This window comes from Salmo salar, chromosome ssa02 (assembly GCF_905237065.1).
Source record: "Salmo salar chromosome ssa02, Ssal_v3.1, whole genome shotgun sequence".
In the NCBI taxonomy this organism is placed as follows: Eukaryota; Metazoa; Chordata; class Actinopteri; order Salmoniformes; family Salmonidae; genus Salmo; species Salmo salar.
In genome coordinates, this window is record NC_059443.1 from 55,145,927 (window position 1) to 55,166,000 (window position 20,074).

At 44.9% G+C, this 20,074-nt stretch overlaps 1 protein-coding gene across 2 annotated transcripts in view; it reads left to right on the forward strand.

The window, feature by feature from the left end:
• LOC106588199 (alpha-1,6-mannosylglycoprotein 6-beta-N-acetylglucosaminyltransferase B) overlaps positions 1-20,074 on the forward strand; it is a 162,913-nt gene that overhangs the window by 4,180 nt on the left and 138,659 nt on the right. For both annotated transcript variants that reach the window (XM_014176958.2, XM_014176968.2), the window contains exon 2: positions 3,275-3,387. In XM_014176958.2, the coding sequence (XP_014032433.1) occupies positions 3,275-3,387 (113 nt within the window). The remainder of the gene's footprint in view (positions 1-3,274; positions 3,388-20,074) is intronic.

Genomic DNA, 20,074 nt, shown 5'->3' on the forward strand with positions numbered 1-20,074 from the left:
ACTTTGGGCACTAGATGGCAGAGGTGCATGTGCAAAGTTTTAGACTGATCCAATGTACTATTGCATATCTATTCAAAATGTTGTATCAAGACTGCCCAAATGTGCCTAATTAGTTTATTCATACATTTTCAAGTTCATAATTGTGCACTCTTCTCAAACAATAGCATGGTATTATTTCACTGTAATAGCTACTGTAAATTGGACTATGCAGTTAGATTAACAAGAATTTAAGCTTTCTGTCCATATCAGATATGTTTATGTCCTGGGATTTTTTTTGTTTCTTACAACCTCATGCTAATCACATTAGCCTACGTTAGCTCAACCGTCCCGAGGACGGGACACCGATCCTGTAGAGGATAACAAATTACAAAACCACTTTTCCTTGTGTTTTGATATGTGGGATATGAAAACTTTAGGGTCATTTTTCAATTTTCGATCCGAATATTTTGTATAGAGATAAGCATTATATTGTTTGACTATAGGATTAACTCTGGTAGGCCCGTCATAGTCTTCCTCACCTCAAGTTCCACTGTCGGAGTCAGTTGGAGCGCCGGGGCGCAATGCCTTCATATCACAGGCCTGTAGTAGCTAAAGCTTAATAATAGCCACACCATACCTTCACGAGGTTTGGTCTCTAAACTTTATTAGTGTAAGTAAAGCTATTGTTTATAGGGAAAATCCGAGCAGAAGAGCGAATAAACCAGGGAAAAAAGTCAACTACCCTCAAAAGACCAATTAGTGGTAAAAATATCAGAATTGGTCTGCCTGTGTGAACTAGCCTACATTCAAAACAAATCATTAAAAAATCATTATACAGAGGGCAATCCTAATTGTCCCATTAACTTCAGTATCAATGAGCGTACGCGGAAGACTGCAGAAAAAAACAGCCTACCGAATTATTAGAAAAAACATTCCGCTGAGCACCGAACAACCCAGCCGCGGGTTCCGCGGGTTCACGTTAATCAACATGGGTGGCGAGATCTGATAAGCGCCGGTACGTGGGACAAGCCAATTAGGAGATAGCGGATCTGTGGGTCTGATCCAATTACCCGACCCAAGCATTTACTCTAAGTGTTTTAATTAGAGAGGAGTCAGGCAGGCCCTGTGTCTAATCCTCCTTTATTATCACCCCTCTATCACCCTCAGGTCCTCTATCACCCTCATGGTGGGGATTTTGAAATAGGGATAGACGATAAGGGAGGAAAGGTGGAAACGATCGCTCTGAGACGGGACCGGGGCGCAGCGCTTTGACACGCATGCACTCCGAAGCACACATAATTGAAAAGAACACCGCATCTCTATGCAGAAGCATTAGGGACACGTACGCACGCCCATGCAAAGCATATGCATACACACACACACACACACATGCACACACATACACGTAGACACACGTTACACACACAAACACACACACACACACACTCCATATGGCCTTGTTCAGGATTATAGAGCCCGAAGAAGCCCAAAGGTCACAGGGAGAAGTTTGGGAAATGAGGGATTAGAAAGAGAACGTTGACTTTAGCCTTTTGCCTTTTCCGTTTAATCAGCTCCTGTTCCCTCTGAGTTTGACTGCGTCCACATAGTCTTACGTGGCTGTCCTTATCCCCTTATTTCCCTTAGTTTACTCACTGAGCCGAACAAAATGAATTGGTAGAAGTAGTATGGTCGGAATGATTTGGTATCAAATACATCAAACACATGGTTTCCAGGTGTTTGATGCCATTCCATTTGCTCCGCTCCTACCATTATTATGAGCCTCTCTCCCCTCAGCAGCCTCCACTGTTAACTGCTGTACCTATCTATGGTCAGTGGCCCAAAGGAAAAGTCTATGACTTTATGAAATAGCTTTGTGAGCAGATGGTCATAGCCAGGTAAATAATCCCAATCCCAGTTAGGAGTACTGGACGATAATCCAAGATACACTCTGCTGTAATCAAACCTTCCTCCATCCCCCCTCGCCAGATAAAAAATCTGTTACAGGATTCGGCTCTGTGCTCCCCCAGACAGAGATTGAATCATCCAGACGTACTGCACAGTATGCTGGAGCAGATGGATGTAATATTTCACAATGTTCCAGTTTCCTGGCGGAAAAAAAAGATAGCTACGTCTGTAATGAATGTCTCCATGCTGTTACTTCTAGATAGGCTAATATTTGTATGGTTTCCCTACCTCAGGTTCTTATCCTGTCATTATGCTCTCTGTCTAAATCAGGGGTTCCTAAACCTTTTCGCTCAGGCCCCCCCCTTCCAGCATTGGGGAACATCCCAAGCCCCCCCGTCTATTTCTATATGCACCTGCACTTTTCATGACACAAACTGTTCATAACCCTCTTGTTGGCGGAGAGAACATTTTGCAGGTTTTAAAGCTAATTTCCTGTACACATTTTTTCATGGGGTGAAGAGAAAATATAACTCATTTTTCTACAATTCTGTATATCTTGCCATGTCTAATGTGCAGTCATGTGATATTTGAGTGACTCGAACATTACAAAAAAATCTATGGGCTAAAAAAAACAGCAAAAAAACATTAACTGACATGGGCTAGTTGATCTGGACAATTCTGACAAGTTATAAATAGCTCTCTAATGTATGCGATGACTGACATGGCAAGAGAGAAAACAGATGATGCAATACCCAATTTGAAAATTGTACCTTTTGCAAAATTCTACAAATACAACTTTCAAGAGTAAGTTGAAAGCCGGACTGAGTCGTCGTCGAAGCGTGGGTAATGTATACTCCTCCCCTCCCCTCTCCTCACTGTCAGAGACCGTTCTAGAATTATCCAGCAGCAGTCGTTTAGCCCCGTGGGGAATGAAGGAGGAAGCCTCCTCTTTATCTCTGGTGTGCATGACACAATACATCAATTATAGGCATTTTGGAAGGAGCTGTTTGTCCCTAATTGGGAAACCTGAGGATGCCTGGATGGGGTGCGAGTTAGCAGGGGGATGGAGATGGGAACTAAAATGGCCCCTGAAATGTTGACTTTAATTTCCTCAGCTGGGCCGGTCTAATTGCCTGCGTTTCCTAATTTATGTTCTTTACTGTGCTGCTGTACTTTATCTGTTTTCTGACTGTTCCTTTCTTCTCTTCCTCCCTTCGTCCTATCTCTTCATACTTCTCTCCTCTCTTCTCGTCAACAATCTTTCACTTTCCTCCCTCCCGCACTCTTTCATCACTTCTCTCCTGCTGTCGCTTCTTCTCCTACCTCTTCTCGTCCATGCCTTCTCTCTCCTCTCCCTCTCTCTTCTCTTCCCTCCCGTCCCTCCATCCAGGATATTCGTGGTGGGGATCGGCTTCTTCAGCCTGTGTTTTCTAATGACCTCCCTGGGGGGCCAGTTCTCAGCCAAGAGGCTTGGGGACTCCCCCTTCACCATCCGGACAGAAGGTAGAGAAAATACACTATTTGTGTGTGTGAGTGCCTGTGGGTCGCTGGCCCTATCTAAGTAGAGCTGTGGGAGTTTGTCTACTGGGGGTTGTCTAGTCAGAGGGAGCTGTGGGTGGGGTGTTACAGTAGGTCACACAGAAACACCATTACTCCTACCCTGTGACACTGCACAGAAAAGAGACATATCCTTGTATGAGTGCAGTATACTGCATCGCTTCTAAGGGAGCATTGGTCTGCATACACACTGCAGCAGCATCGAAGGCAGACTCACTCTGTCTGGTTTGAGTCCATCAACACTTACTGTATGTACAGTAACCCTGGAGAATCATCAGGAGTCTGGTAAGAGTCTTCTGAAGGCTGTTGTGAGAGGCTGAGTCTCTGAAGGCTGTGTACTGCCGCTTAATATCTCACCACAGAAATGTCATTATTACATTGGCCGACTGCAGACGTCACATGACCTCGACTGAGGCCTCAGGCCAATGACGGGACGGGAAAGTGCTGTGTCTAATCCCCCCACGTCTCCTACTCTACGAGGTGTGAACTGTGAAGTCAGGGATGGGTCCTCTCTGGCGAGCAGCTGTCCCTGCCTCTGCCTGAGTAAAAAATAAGAGGCGATTTAGGTCCTTTAGCCGAGGATGAACAACTCATAAGGGAGGATAATCTGATCTAAAGCCCTTCTAACTCTGTTAGAGGATGTTGTAGGGTTGAGGTGTGTGTGTGTGTGTGTGTGTGTGTGTGTGTGTGTGTGTGTGTGTGTGTGTGTGTGTGTGTGTGTGTGTGTGTGTGTGTGTGTGTGTGAAGCACACTTGATTAATTAACCACTCATGCGCTGTTGCCTGGGGTGACATCTGGACTGAGCTCATTAAGAGCTGCCGAGGGTCCAACCTAGAAGTTTACCACAGGAGTTTGTGTGTGTGTTTGTGTGCGTGCGTGTGAAAACCCTGTCGGTGTGTGTGTGTGTGTCAGATGAATTGGCAGAAAATGAATGGGGCGACAGCAGCAATGTGGGACCAGATTTAGAAGAGAGAGATGGAGAGCTGGTTCCATCTGCTCTCTCTAAGTCAGCCCTGGAAACAAGTGGCCCTTTAATTCTGCCGGCGAGCACCACCTGCAGAACCACTGGTCTAGCTAAGACACACACACACACACACACACACACACACACACACACACACACACACACACACACACACACACACACACACACACACACACGCGCGCACTCACTTTGTGTCAGTGGTCTCTATAATGTTATTTTTGTTGAAGGACCTCAAAGTTTATTTTGGACTGAGTACACTTCCATCCTCAGCTTTGGTGTCGAGAGAATAGTGCCTTGTTACTGCTCATCCTGAGGGGATTCAAGGTGACAGAAAAACGCTAGTCCAAAACATCGGAGCTTCCAAATCTTCCTACAAAAACACCATTACAGAGTGTGACTAGCATTAGTCTGTCACCTTGAATCCCCTCAGGAAGAGCGGTAACAAGGCGCTATTCTCTCGACACCAGAGCTGAGGATGGAAGTGTACTCAGTCCAAAATAAGCTACATAATAAGTACATAGAGAAACCTAGAGTATATCCTCATTGATGTTGATAGTCCATTGTTGTACACAGACATTTACCCACTCAAACGACAGGTGGAGAATTTGTGTTTCGGGGAGCTTTGTTACCAGAGCTAGCAGTACTGATGCCAGATGTTCTCAATGGGAGGGTATTAGTAGAATTCTTATTCCCTTGTTACAGCGACAGGGTCTCCTCTTCTCCTCTCGCTTCCATGGATTATCAGCCTTCACTGTGGGCCTTGCCTCACTGGGCTGTGCTGAAATCCGCTCTCTCCGCTCTCTCTCCAGCCCTGCGTGTTAGACACACTGAGTCAACCAGCCCTGCGTGTTACAGACACACTGAGTCAACCAGCCCTGCGTGTTACAGACACACTGAGTCAGCCAGCCCTGCGTGTTACAGACACACTGAGTCAACCAGCCCTGCGTGTTACAGACACACTGAGTCAACCAGCCCTGCGTGTTACAGACACACTGAGCCAATCAGCCCTGCGTGTTACAGACACACTGAGTCAACCAGCCCTGCGTGTTACAGACACACTGAGTCAACCAGCCCTGCGTGTTACAGACACACTGAGTCAGCCAGCCCTGCGTGTTACATACACACTGAGTCAACCAGCCCTGCGTGTTACAGACACACTGAGTCAACCAGCCCTGCGTGTTACAGACACACTGAGTCAGCCAGCCCTGCGTGTTACAGACACACTGAGTCAACCAGCCCTGCGTGTTACAGACACACTGAGTCAACCAGCCCTGCGTGTTACAGACACACTGAGTCAGCCAGCCCTGCGTGTTACATACAGAGAAAAGAATGAGGAAACGAGTGAATGGAGGAGGGATAGAGAATGGAGGAGGGATAGAGAATGGAGGAGGGATAGAGAATGGAGGAGGGATAGAGAATGGAGGAATTACTGTAGACTGTTAGAGGGATGAATTGAGAGGAAGTTTGGTGTAATTAAGAGATCTGCATTTAAAATAAGTTTCTACAAGAACCAGAAAAGAGAGGATGGACTGCATAAAGAAAAGGGAGTAATTAGATGCAAATGACAGAGAGAAAGGAGGAAGAAGAAAGGAATTTAACATGAATTTAAGTAAGATACTGTTTGGAGACGACTGGATCAAAGGCAGTTTCCATTTCTGCCCTGCAGTTTACAGTGATAACAAGGCGACAGTCTCTTATGCCCCGAACCGCAATGTTTCACTTTCAGTGCTATATTTGTCTTAGAGCTAGCTTACTCAGTGTGTATTGTCTCCCTAGTGGGACAAAGAGCTACAACCCTCCTCCCTGAGTTCCTGTTTGCATCCCAAATTGCACCCTATTCCCTAATTAGTGCACTACTTTTGTCCAGGGCATATGTGACTCTGGTCAAAAGTAGTGGACTATATAGGGAATAGGGTGCCGTCTGGGAGGCAGACTCTGTCTCGACAGATTAATGTAATAGCTCCCTATGTGGCTAAGGAGATGGAGCGGGTCCCAGTACCAGCCATAACAAGAGCCGTTTAACTAAAGAGTCTGCTGAGAACAGCACACTGTGGAATATCATTGCTCAGTATCATTGTAATGATAGCACGCTGTATCATTGTTATGATAGGGCTTAGAGCAATTGACTTGTCATGTGGGACAAGGGGATGAGACATATTGTGTAGCTGACCAATAGATGGGGAGATCATTGTCAATGGAGATGTGAAAAGGTGCTGCTTTAACATGTGAAGACTGTGAGGAAGGATGCTGTAGTCCATTATCAGTAACCATTATCATCGGTCGGCCACATTGCACAAAGACAGTTGGAAGGCCACGAAAGCGGTGCTCTGCCATTTCAGAATACAGTTGTGATAAAGACATGTATAGAAGCTCTAGCCTATTATCAGGAACTATAGTCCTCGTTAGTACACTAGAAAAGTGAGGCCATACATGTTGTTTATCAGTGCGATCGCCTTACCCCCCCCCCCCCCCAGTGCCTTTCCTCATCAGCGTGTGTTGAGCAAATCTTGCATGACAATCTCGTGCTATTGCCTCCACAGGAAGTACAATGATGAGGGGAGAGCAGCATCAGGAGCACTTCCTGCTTTGCTTCAGGCCAGTTTAGCTTGCATGGAGTGTACGGTACATGCCTGTATATATTTGCAGGTGAATTGTAAGAAGGTAGATTGGATAGAGACTCTGGGGGCATTTGTAATGTTATGTTTGTAATGTGCAGATCCACAGGCTACATAGTATGTGTCTGATTGCACCATGTAATATAGATAATGAAGATAAGACTAGATTTCTTCCATACTCTGCAGATGTCTGCATCCTGTGAGCTGTTACTAACCGGTTCGGTGGACAATTGTGATGTGCCAAGAGCAAAATATTCTGCACTTCAGTTGAGCACTTCTGTCTCGACATGTACACCAATTCCTCGCTGTATAACTACAGTAAACCTATTGCCTCTCTTTGCAATCACCAGCTTGCCAACATTTGCCCCCAATCTGTTTCCCTGAAACCGCAGCCCAGCCATAGTGCCAGAAGGTGCATATTAATGGAAAAAATATATCCTCTCTCAACAGGCCTATACTCCTGTGGCATAAGCACTGTTCCCGTCTCGTTCTTAATGAGGAATTTCCATGCAAAACCTTATCTCATATTCGTTCCGTACTAGCAAGGTGACTGCAACACTATAGCCGCCTCAATTACCTTGTCAACTGCACGACGCGCATCCGGCTTTGTCCATAGGTTTCTAGCTCATTGCTTCTCCCCCGACTGACTCCCTCTCCTCTTCTTCCCTCTCTTCTCTCCCTCCCCCTCTTTCCCTCGGAGATGAATACATTAATCAATTGCCTGGAGTGAGACTGAATGCTAATTGTGAGGCAAACAGCTACATCTGCTAGCACTGCTGAGGTATTCATTATGACTTTTTTCCCTTTCTTATCTTTCTTTCTTTCTTTCACTATGCTGTCGGTGTCGAAGATTGTTCACCGCGGGCCCTCGCAGCTGGAAGAATGCTCCCTGCCTTTGTTTGAAAGTGACAGTAATGATCGCTCTGAGGCGAGAGGAATTCATTTATTTGACACGGAAAAAAGGAGAAAAAAAAGAATGAAAACTAGCCTTTGAACCAGGCCCCGCTATCTTAAAAGCAGCGTAGCCGGCTCCCAAAACAAAGGAAGCTCTAAGTTTCAGGGGTTAGAATGTGCCCACTCAGTGAGAGGCCGTGTCAAACACAACCCTCTCATTTAGGCTCTGCAACCGCTCGCTGTTTTGCCGAACTCTCCCAATTAAAGTAGATACAGGGAATGCTGCTGCTAACGCTAGGTTATGCTAAACTGACCAAGACGCACATCCAACAACACATAACACTTCACATAAATCTGCCCATAAACAATGACAATTTCTCTCAACCAGTGGCATATGGGCTATTTAGGTGAGCTCTGATGCCGCCCCGTGATAAGCAGTGCTCATTTTGTCAAATGCAGGGGTGCAAAATATTTATCTTGTCCATTCCCAGCGCGCATCTCCAGAGTGCTGTTGGAGAGACGCACCGCTGCAGCGCTCCACCAAAATGATCTAGCATAAATCATGTAGCCTATAGCCTGCAGTAGAAAGATCACTTCAAATAGCCTAACCCCATGGGCCCAAAAAATAAACCATTTTCTTCGATGTGAGTATGACATGTGGCTACTGGTGTTGTGGAGTTTCACCCCGTCTGGGCTAAATTGTCATGATAATCAGTGATTTCAAGTTTCTATTCTATTTTTAACAAGCTGCATCATAGCTAAGATAATACTTCTGCATTTCCCACTGTGCCTAACACATGGATGGGCATTCATAAAATTCCATTGCGGGCCGACAGTGTAAACTACACTATTTTAGTTTTGCGGGGGAGGAGGGCGGCAATTTTTGGGGTCTCGTCTAGGGCGGTAGAACAGCCAGGACTGGGCCTGGGCCTAGTCACTGGGAAACATCCAAGCAGCTCTCATATACAGTAGTAGATAGTAAAATGCTAACTCTAAGATGTTAGTGCCTGATATCCAGCATGCACAGTGCGTAGGCAGGAAACTATCCAAGCAGCGCTCATATACAGTAGTAGATAGGAGGATGCTAATGCTGCAATGCTAGGGACTGGCAGACATACAGCATGCTAATTGTTAGCGCCTGCTACACAGTATGCTAAGATGTTAGCGCCTGATAAGCAGTATGCTAAGATGTTAGCACCTGATACACAATATGCTAAGATGTTAGCGCAAGACATACAGTATGCTAAGTTGTTAGCGCATGACATACAGTATGCTAAGATGTTAGCACATGACATACAGTATGCTAAGATGTTAACGCATGATACACAATATGCTAAGATGTTAGCACCTGATATATTCACTGCATGTAGGCTTAGTTTCCAGGAGACTAGCAAGCAGTGCTCATTCATATGGTAGTACACTGCTGGGAGGCTTCGCCCAGTACTCTCCAGTGCTATTTCAGGAAGCTGAAGGAGGACAGGATATGACATGGGTGCCCCCCAGGGCAGCACGGGGAGAGAGAGGACATGATCCAGACAACTACTACTGGAGCTGTGACTTCTCTCTCTCCTCTCTCCCTGCCCTCATTTCCCATTTCATTTTTAATGCACTACATTCAAGTTGGAGGAAGGTTTGCACCTCTCTCCTCTCTCTCTTGCCTTCAGTGTCCTTCCACCTCTATATCTCGCACTCAATCATCTCTTAGCTGACTCTTCACTTTCCATCCTTCATACCTCTCTGTTCATTTCTTTCACATCTCTCTCTCTGTATCTCTCTCCACCTCTCATTTCATAGAAACTCGTCCCTCATTATACACACTGTCAGAGTCATGTCACAGGATGGACAGTCAACGATGTTGAATTTAGTGGAGCGAATGAAAAAAACTAGAGGAGAGGGTAAGCCCCAATGCAATAGGGAGAGGTTGATGACTCATCCTCTGTCTGTCTGTCTGTCTGTCTGTCTGTCTGTCTGTCTGTCTGTCTGTCTGTCTGTCTGTCTGTCTGTCTGTCTGTCTGTCTGTCTGTCTGTCTGTCAATTCCCATTGAATCTTTTACCACCCTGGAGGGTGTACAGACAACCAAAGCCAGCCCTGACAGCTGATTCCAACGTGAAAAGAAATTCAAAAGAACAACAGAAAAACAGACCTGTGAATAGAAGGAAAGATGAGTCTCTCTGAGCCTCGCGGAGCAGTTAGACAGGTTGACTTGAGTGTGAGATGTGTTTCAAGGCCCCAGTTGGAGCGTTTGCCAGCAGAGACTGTCACTGAGCTCCTGTGAAGCTTTTCTCTCAGATGGAGAGAGGACAATTGTTGGGAATTGAGCGAGCACAAACACACACCCTCCATTTCTCTCTGTCTCTCTCACACACAAACATGCACGCACACACACACACACACAATCTCTCTTCTCACTCACTCACTCACTCGCTCGCTCGCTCGCTCGCTCGCACGCACGCACGCACGCACGCACGCACGCACGCACGCACGCACGCACACACACACACACACACACACACACACACACACACACACACACACACACACACACACACACACCTCAGCTGCCAACAATCGCAGGCACCGCCAATATTAGCTGTCATGTTTTGCATTTCTCACAGCGGCGTGATAACGCCTTTACACATCCCGCTGTTGCCTCCAGTGTTTACAACATCTCACTGTGATGGAGCTGTCACTCACAACCCTAACAGCCCCTAATGCCGAGCTCTTATCTCCTAGCCTCCACAACACACCACATCTCCCCTCTGGAACATTATTAACATCAGCAAGACAACAGAGCTGATCGTGGACTACAGGAAATGGAGGGGCGAGTACACCCCCATCCACATCGACGGGCTGTAGTGGAGCAGGTCGAGAGCTTCAAGTTCCTTGGTGTCCACATCACTAAGGAATTAACATGGTCCATACACACCCACACAGTTGTGAACTGTGGCACGACAGCACCTCTTCCCCCTAGGAGGCTGAAAATATTTGGCATGGGCCCACTTATCCTCAAAAGATCCACAGCTGCACCACTGAGAGCATCTTGACTGGCTGCATCACCGCTTGGTACGGCAACTGCAAGGCACCCGATCACAAGGCACTACAGAGGGTGGTGAGTATGGCCCAGTACAGTACATCCTGCCATCCAGGACCTGTATACCAGGCGGTGTCAGAGGAAGGCCCTAAAAATCTTCAGACTCCAGCCACACAAGCCATAGACTGTTCTCTCTGTTACCGCACGGCAAGCCGTACCAGTGCACAAAGTCTGGAACTAACAGGACCCTGAACAACGTCTACCCCCAAGCTATAAGACTGCTAAACAAGACTGCTAAATAGCTAATCAAATGGCTACCCGGACAACCTGCATTGACCCTTTTTTGCACCAACTCTCTTGCACCGATTCTGTGCACACATACACACATACTTACACTGACACCCCAACACACACTACATAAGCCCACACACATAACACGCGCACACATGCATATTGACGCCACACACTTCCACACACACTTCCACACTCATCACATAACTGCTGCTACAGTCAATTATCTATCCTGCTGCCTAGTCACTTTACCCCTACCTATATGTACATATCTACCTCAATTACCTCGTACCCCTGCACATCGACTCGGTACTCCCTGTATATAGTCATGTTATTACCTGGTACTCTCTATGTAGTCATGTTGTTACCTGGTATTCCCTGTATTTAACCATGTTATTACCTGGTACTCCCTGTGTATAGCCATGTTATTTCCTGGTACTCCCTGTGTATAGCCATGTTATTACCTGGTACTCCCTGTATATAGCCATGTTATTACCTGGTACTCCCTGTGTATAGCCATGTTATTACCTGGTACTTCCTGTGTATAGCCATGTTATTTTTACTCTTTGCTGTGTATTTACTTATTCCTTATTTATTATGTCACTAATGACCCATAAGCAAGCGTTCCCCTTTTAGTCTACACCTGTTGTTTACGAAGCATGTGACGCATACCATTTGACTTGATTTAATGATCAGTAATTACCAGGTGCATCTTCCATTGATGCTTCAAGAGGCGTCCTCTCTTTTTATGGACAGTGTGAGTTTTGGAATTAGAACTGGGAATGCCTTAAGTGGGTGCCATATGGTCATGTCTTTGTTTTGCCCGTGTGTAATTAATGAGAGAGATCAACATTAAGAATTGATCCCCCTTTCATTTTGAGTTCTTGGGGAAGCAGAGCCAGAAAAGAGGGCGTGGTAGGCTAGGACTTTAAGTTTAAGAGTATTTTGACACAGACCCATTTTGACCTCCCACTACCAACTTGCTATGCTGTAGAAACTATTTTCTGTTACGGAACAGCATGAACGAATGTAACCATGAACATAACAATAGCACTGTTGCTGTAGAATATATACACACACACACACACACACACACACACACACACACACACACACACACACACACACACACACACACACACACACACACACACACAAAGAGTAGAGTAAAAAATCCTTGTTGTGCCATGGTCACATCGCATATCAATCAAAATGGTCTGCAAGGTAAGAATCTGTGATAATGCAAAGTTATTGGAAAAAATATTCTTTTTTGTTTCATCCAAGGCTGTTTCTCTATTTTGACTACTTTGTGGGCCTTGGAGCACAATCCCTGGGTTTGAACATGGGAGCCTTCACATACTTTAAAGTGGGCCTCTTACTCTAAAAGGGCCCATTATGACAAAACATGCTTTTCAAAACATTTCGCTGTATAACATCCATCCATAGGATACGGTGTCCATATTAGGACAAACTGAGACTGAGGCTGTCCTAACATGGACACTGTACATAACAATCATTTACACTGAGCATACCAAACATTAAGACCACCTTTCTAATATTGAGTTGCAGCCTCAATTTTTCGGGGCATGGGCTCTACAAAGTGTCAAAAGGATGCTGGCCCATGTTGACTCCAATGCTGCCCACAGTTGTGTAAAGTTGGCTGGATTGTCACGGTTGTCGTAGGGTAGAGCGGACCAAGACGCAGCGGGGAAATGTGCACTCATCTTCTTTTATTTAAATGGACAAGAAGGTGAACCAAAACGTACACAAAAAAAACACAACGACTAATAACAGGCCGGTAAGGCACAAAGCTATACACAGCACAATCTCCCACAAATACTAAAACAAACACATACCTAATTTATAGAACCCTCAATCAGAGGCAACGAGAAAACACCTGCCTCCAATTGAGGGTTCAACCCCCAATTAACTAAACATAGAAATACAAATAACTAGACTGAACATAGAAATACTTAAACATAGAACAGTGCCCAAAACCCGGAATACTAAATCAAACACCCTACTAAACACACAACCACCCCGAACCACATAAAACAAATACCCTCTGCCACGTCCTGACCAAACTACAATAACAAATAACCCCTTCTACTGGTCAGGACGTGACATGGATGTCCTTTGGGTGGTGGACCATTCTTGATACACACAGGAAACTGTTGAATGTGAAAAACACAGCAGCTTGACAGATCTTGACATAAACTGGTGCCCCTGGCACCTACTACTATGCATACTTGTTCATACATTTGCATACTTGTTTCATACTCAGGGCAATGTTGAAGCTACACCAACACAGTACTTATTGCAGTGTCATGTACATGTTATTTACTGTGGTGATCTCCAGGCTGTATCCCAAGTGGCACCCAATTCCCTATATAGAGCCCTATGGGCCCTGGTCAAAAGTAGTGCACTATGTAGGGAATAGGATGCCATTTGAGACGCAGAGGTGGCCTGGTTCAGTAGAACTCGCTCGTCATCTGATGCATCGTGTTGGGTTGGCTTCTTTATTCTTCCCTCTGATTGATTTGTTTAATATTCCTAATGGGAGTCAATGGAGTCGTTCACATCAGCAGCAGTCTCAGTGGCTCGGAGGAGTCTATGGAGTCGTTCACATCAGCAGCAGTCTCAGCGGTTCGGAGGAGTCTATGGAGTCGTTCACATCAGCAGCAGTCTCAGTGGCTCGGAGGAGTCAATGGAGTCGTTCGCATCAGCAGCAGTCTCATTGGCTCGGAGGAGTCTATGGAGTCGTTCACATCAGCAGCAGTCTCAGTGGCTCGGAGGAGTCAATGGAGTCGTTCGCATCAGCAGCAGTCTCAGCGGCTCGGAGGAGTCAATGGAGTCGTTCGCATCAGCAGCAGTCTCAGCGGCTCAGAGGAGTAGGAGTAGGAGGAGACTGAGGTGGTTGGTTGGACTTACTCTCATAGGGAATCTGTTCAACACCTACTCATGGGACCTTACTCCAGGATGCAGTTTATGATCATTGCCTCCAGCTCCCCACTCTATTACATTACATTAAATGATGAATTCATTCAAACTCAGTCAGCTGTCACTAAACTACATAACTGTGTATCATGAGTAGGCCTACTTACAGTATGTTCTATGTAGATAATTGCATTTCTGAGTACTAATGTGTGTTTTTTATCCATATTGAAATGCATCCTGCTGCGAAGCATTTTTCCCTTGTTGAGATGAGCAGTTCTGCCCAGGCGATGTATGCATTATAAATCCTTTGCATTATTCAAAATATAAATATTTGTCATATTTATAAATATTTGTCAGGCCTTGGCTTTGAACAACTAGATTTTTCCAATATTCATTTTCAAAGGTTATTTCAGTTGGAATATGCATGATGACTCCAAACGGAAGGAAGCCTGGTAGCGCTCCAAAGATCTGCTACAAGTGGAACAGATTGATAACGTTAGTGTACAGTACAATCAATGTCTTACTGATTGGTGCTGCCAATAACTAGGCCTAAGTCAGTGGAGGCTGGTGGCTTGAAAAATATGTGGAAGATGGGAGACCCACGGTATAGGCGCGGAACACACCGAGACCACAAAGTGTGTTTTAAAAATCGTCAAAGACGAATTATTGTAACCGAAAGCAATATTATGGGGAATGAGAGGGCTACTTACACTGTGTTTGAAAGGGATCACAGCAGTGATTGAATGAGGGTATGAGGCATGAGTTGAGGTGTTCAGAGGCTTGACCAGTGCAGGAAAGGATTTTACTGGGAAGACAAAAAACAATAACACGAGACACTATACAGTTAGACAAAAGAGCTAAGAATGAGTTAGTCCAAGCAAGGAGTAAAATCATTGATGTGTAATAATGCGATTGTGTTTGTGATTGACTCTACATACAGTAATGAGAGAAAATTGATAGGGGTACTCAGGGTGCTTGGAGGGGAAACATTCAATGTGCCAGTGGATGAGCGGGGACATGTGTCAGGAGAGAGTTGACAATGGTAGTGGTGTGGAGTAGTCATTACCTCTTAGTCAGGGAACAGGAGGGGACTTAGCAGTAAATACAAATAGCAGATACATTCCATTACAGCTGTGCCATCGTAGGTTTGGACAGCGAGTTTCTCTATGAAGTTAAACTCAGACATCTCAAAATTCATAAAGTCAAAACACAGACTGCGCATCTCGCCCACTTGACACATCAAAGTAGCACAGGAAACGTTCCCATAAAGCCCTGATCATCCACATACCTGACCATAACTGACAACTGCAAGCAGACTGGTGGCACCATAGGTCCCAGAGCGGTGGGGCAATTTTTACCCTCTGGGGCCTGGAGTTTTTCCTTTTATGTTAACCTAACTAGGAAAACTCTGGACCCTATAAGGTATGATAGTGATTAATCAGTTGTAAAAAGGTTTTATATGGGCTATGATGGGACCAGTTTTTCCTAATCAAGTCACATGGTTTTAAAAAACTCCTGGCATTGGGGGGGGATGAACCCATTCAAACGGCAGCTACCTTATATTTGTTCATATAAATTATATTTAGACTAGATTAGGAGGGGGACTTCCTCTACCCAGACACATAGACAACAACTGACAGACAAATAGAACTCACAGGGCTGAGCTGGCTTTATGCATGTTTGCATCATGCAAGTCCTATGCAGCTGTAGACCTTATAAAGAAATGATCACACATCCGCCATCACTATTATGTTGATCGATGAATTCCAGGTAATCATTTTGGATTAAAAACGTATAGGCAGCCTAGCCAGCCCAATTTGTAATCTAAATCTGATCACGTTCACATTTTCTCCTGACCACACAAATGGACTATAAATACGTAACGTTACCAATGAGTTACCCTGACCAGATGGACAGGATGCATAGTCTGTATGCATATTAGTAGCCTACAGTTGATCAGACAGAAAAATAGTCTCGTTTTCATCCCATACAGCATGTCAGATTTCTAATGTTTTGGTGTAGCCTCGGCTGCTGCAACATTTATGTCATGAGTTTTTGCTTGTGTCTGTCCGGAGTGGTTATGTGTTATCATCTTCGCTAAATAAATACCGGAGGAAAGTGGAAAGCCTAACGTTACTTGAGCAAACACCAAAAAATGTGCTGCGTCAACCTCTCAATCTAATGTTTAATGGATGATGCGATGGAAGCTATCAAATCATCCGGTATTGTTTTCGACATCCCAGAAAAGGTGTTCAGCATGTAAAGCATCATAATGTGTAATTACAGGAAGGCTTGATGATAGGCTTCCTGTTAACCAGCTATACATTTGATATCAGTTGGTATTGAACTACCTCACCTTTTCATTCTCTTTCATGAAACTGAACTCAGGCAGAGGTTGACCCTCGCTATTAATTCGTACCTTTTCCGTGTACCCCAGAGAATGAAAGGGGTTCTAACACAGAACCCCCATAATGCTCTATGGCACAAGCCCAATACAACACACTAGGTTCGTTCTCTGATCCTACATCTATGATTGGATAGACAACATGTCAGTTCATACTGCAAAAGCTTTGATTGGTTGGAGGACGCCCTCCAGAAGTGGTCATAATTACCATATATGTCTATGGAAGGGGTGAGGCCTACCAGCCTCCTAGGTTTTGTATTGAAGTCAATGTAGCCAGAGGAGGATGGAAGTCATCCAGCTTCACCATGGTGCAAGCCCAGACAGTGCTGTTGAAGTTACTGTAGACCTTCATTGCAAAACAGTGTATTTTAACAATTATTTGGTGACATATGAATATATTTAGTATAGTTTTATCAAAAACTTTTTTAATATGTCAATATTTTTATTTGTATGAAATTTCACTGAGGAGGATGGTCCTCCTATTCTTCCTCTGAGGAGCCTCCACTGGCCTAATTCACACACATTGACAGGGAGAATGTTGACTATTGTATGTTGACTATTGACTATCAACTGACTATCGACTAGTTGACAACATACTAGTAAGTGGTTGACTGGTTTGTTATTGCAGTGTAAGGTAAACTAACCAACGTTGATAGCTAGATGCCTTGGTTGATCTATTGATCTACAAAGGTCATACAGTAAACACATATCTTTTTCTTACAGTAAACACGTAGCCTTTTCTTACAGTAAACACAGTCTTTTCATACAGTAAACACATCTTTTTCTTACAGTAAACATGTAGCCTTTTCATACAGTAAACACATATCTTTTTCTTACAGTAAACACATAGCCTTTTCATACAGTAAACACATAGCCTTTTCATACAGTAAACATATAGTCTTTTCATACAGTAAACACAGTCTTTACATATAGTAAACACAGTCTTTACATATAGTAAACACAGTCTTTACATACAGTAAACACATAGCCTTTTCTTACAGTAAACATATAGTCTTTTCATACAGTAAACACAGTTTTTAAATGGATTCTATCCTTGAATCCTGAAGAACCTCTCCTGTTAGTAGTGATTGAAAAAACAACTTCATGCAAATGCACTCCAGTATAAATAAGGTAATGTCCAACATTTAATCAAAGTAGAAACATAGACAGGTTATTCCAGACTTGGCCTCCAGAGTGGCGCAGCGGTCTAAGGCAATGCATCACAGTGCTTGAGGCGTCACTACAAACCCGGCTTCGATCCCAGGCTGTGTCGCAGCCGTCCGTGACCGGGAGACCCATGAGGTGGTGCACAATTGGCCCAGCATCGTCCGGGTTAGGGGAGGGTTTGGCCGGCTGGGATGTCTTTGTCCCATCGCGCGCTAGCGACTCCTGTGGCGGGCCAGGTGCATGCACGCTGACACGGTCGCCAGTTGTAGTGTTTCCTCCAACACATTGGTGCAGCTAGCTTCCGGGTTAAGCGTGCAGTGTGTCAAGAAACAGTGCAGCTTGGCAGGGTCGTGTTTCTGAGGACGCATGGCTCTCTCCTGAGTCCATAGGGGAGTTGCAGCGATGGGACAAGACTGTAACTACCAATTGGATAATTGTAAAAAAATATATATATATATTCCTGACTTACTTGAGTTGGCCAGAGGCAGAGGAGTAAGACACAGACATATAGAGGACAGGCTAGACAAGTCTGATCTCTCCTATCTGCTCTCTCCTGTCTGGTCTCCTGTCTAGTCGCTGTTATTAATCATTAATCACTCGGCAGGGGAAAGAAATTCATCAATAGTTGATTTTCTAGATAGGTCCACTGACAGTGTGTGCGCTTACTGTGTGACCGTGTGTGCACGAGAGGGTATGAATGCATATACGCGTAAGCATGTGTGTGCATTTGCATGTGTACAAGTGTGATGGAATAAAATACAAAATCGACTCCTTTATCTGTGATGAAATCTTCTGGGGATGAAATCTTCTGACTCACTTATGCTGTCATCACGGGTAAACTATTTGATCAAAGGGACCTATAGAGTAAACGTACAACCCATCACTACATCATTAAAACAAACACAACACGCATCATCAGCCAGTCCCATCTCAGGTAATGTGATTAAGCAAGGGCTCGTTGGAGCCGTCGGCTCGGGAGCTCCTTGGAGCCGACATGGGTGAGAGAGAGACTGGGTGAGAGCCAGCCCTGAGGGATCTCATACAGATTACCCTCAGTGTGTTAGAAAGACGAGGAGAGGGGAGTAGATATCAGCTGTGTCTTACTGCAGCTAAACACACTATCTAGTACTGCCATGGTAAGGCCTGTCTTGTAATGACAATCATATACACTGTGTATCTCAGGAGATTGGTGGCACCTTATTTGGGGAGGACGGGCCCATGGTAATTGCTGGAGAGGAATACAGTATGTGGAATGGTGGAATGGTATGTGTTTGATGCCCATCCTATTAGCTCCATCCCAGACATTATTATGAGCCTTCCTCCCCTCAGCAGCCTCCATTGCTGTGTATAGCTAGCTGTATTACTGGCCATTGCAAGGTTACTCAAAAGTCCGCATGGCTTGCTTTTTCGCACGTAGTTGATGCTGCTTCATTTGTTGTAGGCTACAGCCAACCAGGCTAACATTTTGTTTTTGAGCACGATCAGAAATGTTTTTCTCAAGTTGAACTGAGTTTTATGGTTGTACAGTACAGTGACTCCCGGCCATTTGCAGTTGCAGCTTGCCATTCTTACACAATGATCAGCACATTCAGTTCACATTGTTACTGCGTATGGAGGAGAATGCTGTGCTGTTGAAGGCAAAGTACTACATGTACTGTGGAAGGATTCTGTTTAGTAGCAACTGCTGTGCTTATTGACATTTTTCACAATGCCTCCTGCTTCCCGCTGTGACTTCCTGCTAGGAACAAAACATCAGCTACTTTAATATTCCGGAGGTTATAGCAAAGGCGGAGAAGTTTGGTGGCTCGGGAATTGTACTTCTCTGTCTAGCTCAGCAAAGATCTCCACTTTACCCGGTAGCAATCTGGTTGGTAGTCAGCTAGCACACAGTAAGGTTGTATATGAATAAGTATGAATGTCTAACTCCCTGCATTTCGGCTTATCATGTTTATTTATCCCCCGTGATACCCTTGCGCTTTCACCAATTTCGGTGAACATTTTAACTCAAACTCATTCATCTCATTTCACCACACCAGGTGTCCATTTTGGCTCAGTGTAGGTCTGTTGCTCCATGTGTCCCTGTTGCTGTTTCACCAGTCGCTCGCTTCATTACCTGTACGTCAGGAGTAAATAACAGGATATATGAATGGTGCCAGGCTAATGAAGTGGGCCATCAAGCATCATGCACCTGGCTCTGCCTTTTAGTGCAGACTGGGGGCGGGTAGCTGGTAATATATCTGCTGAGGGGTGAATTATAGAGACGGACGCAGACAAACCGAGAGAGGAGAAAGACAGAGAGAGAGAGAGA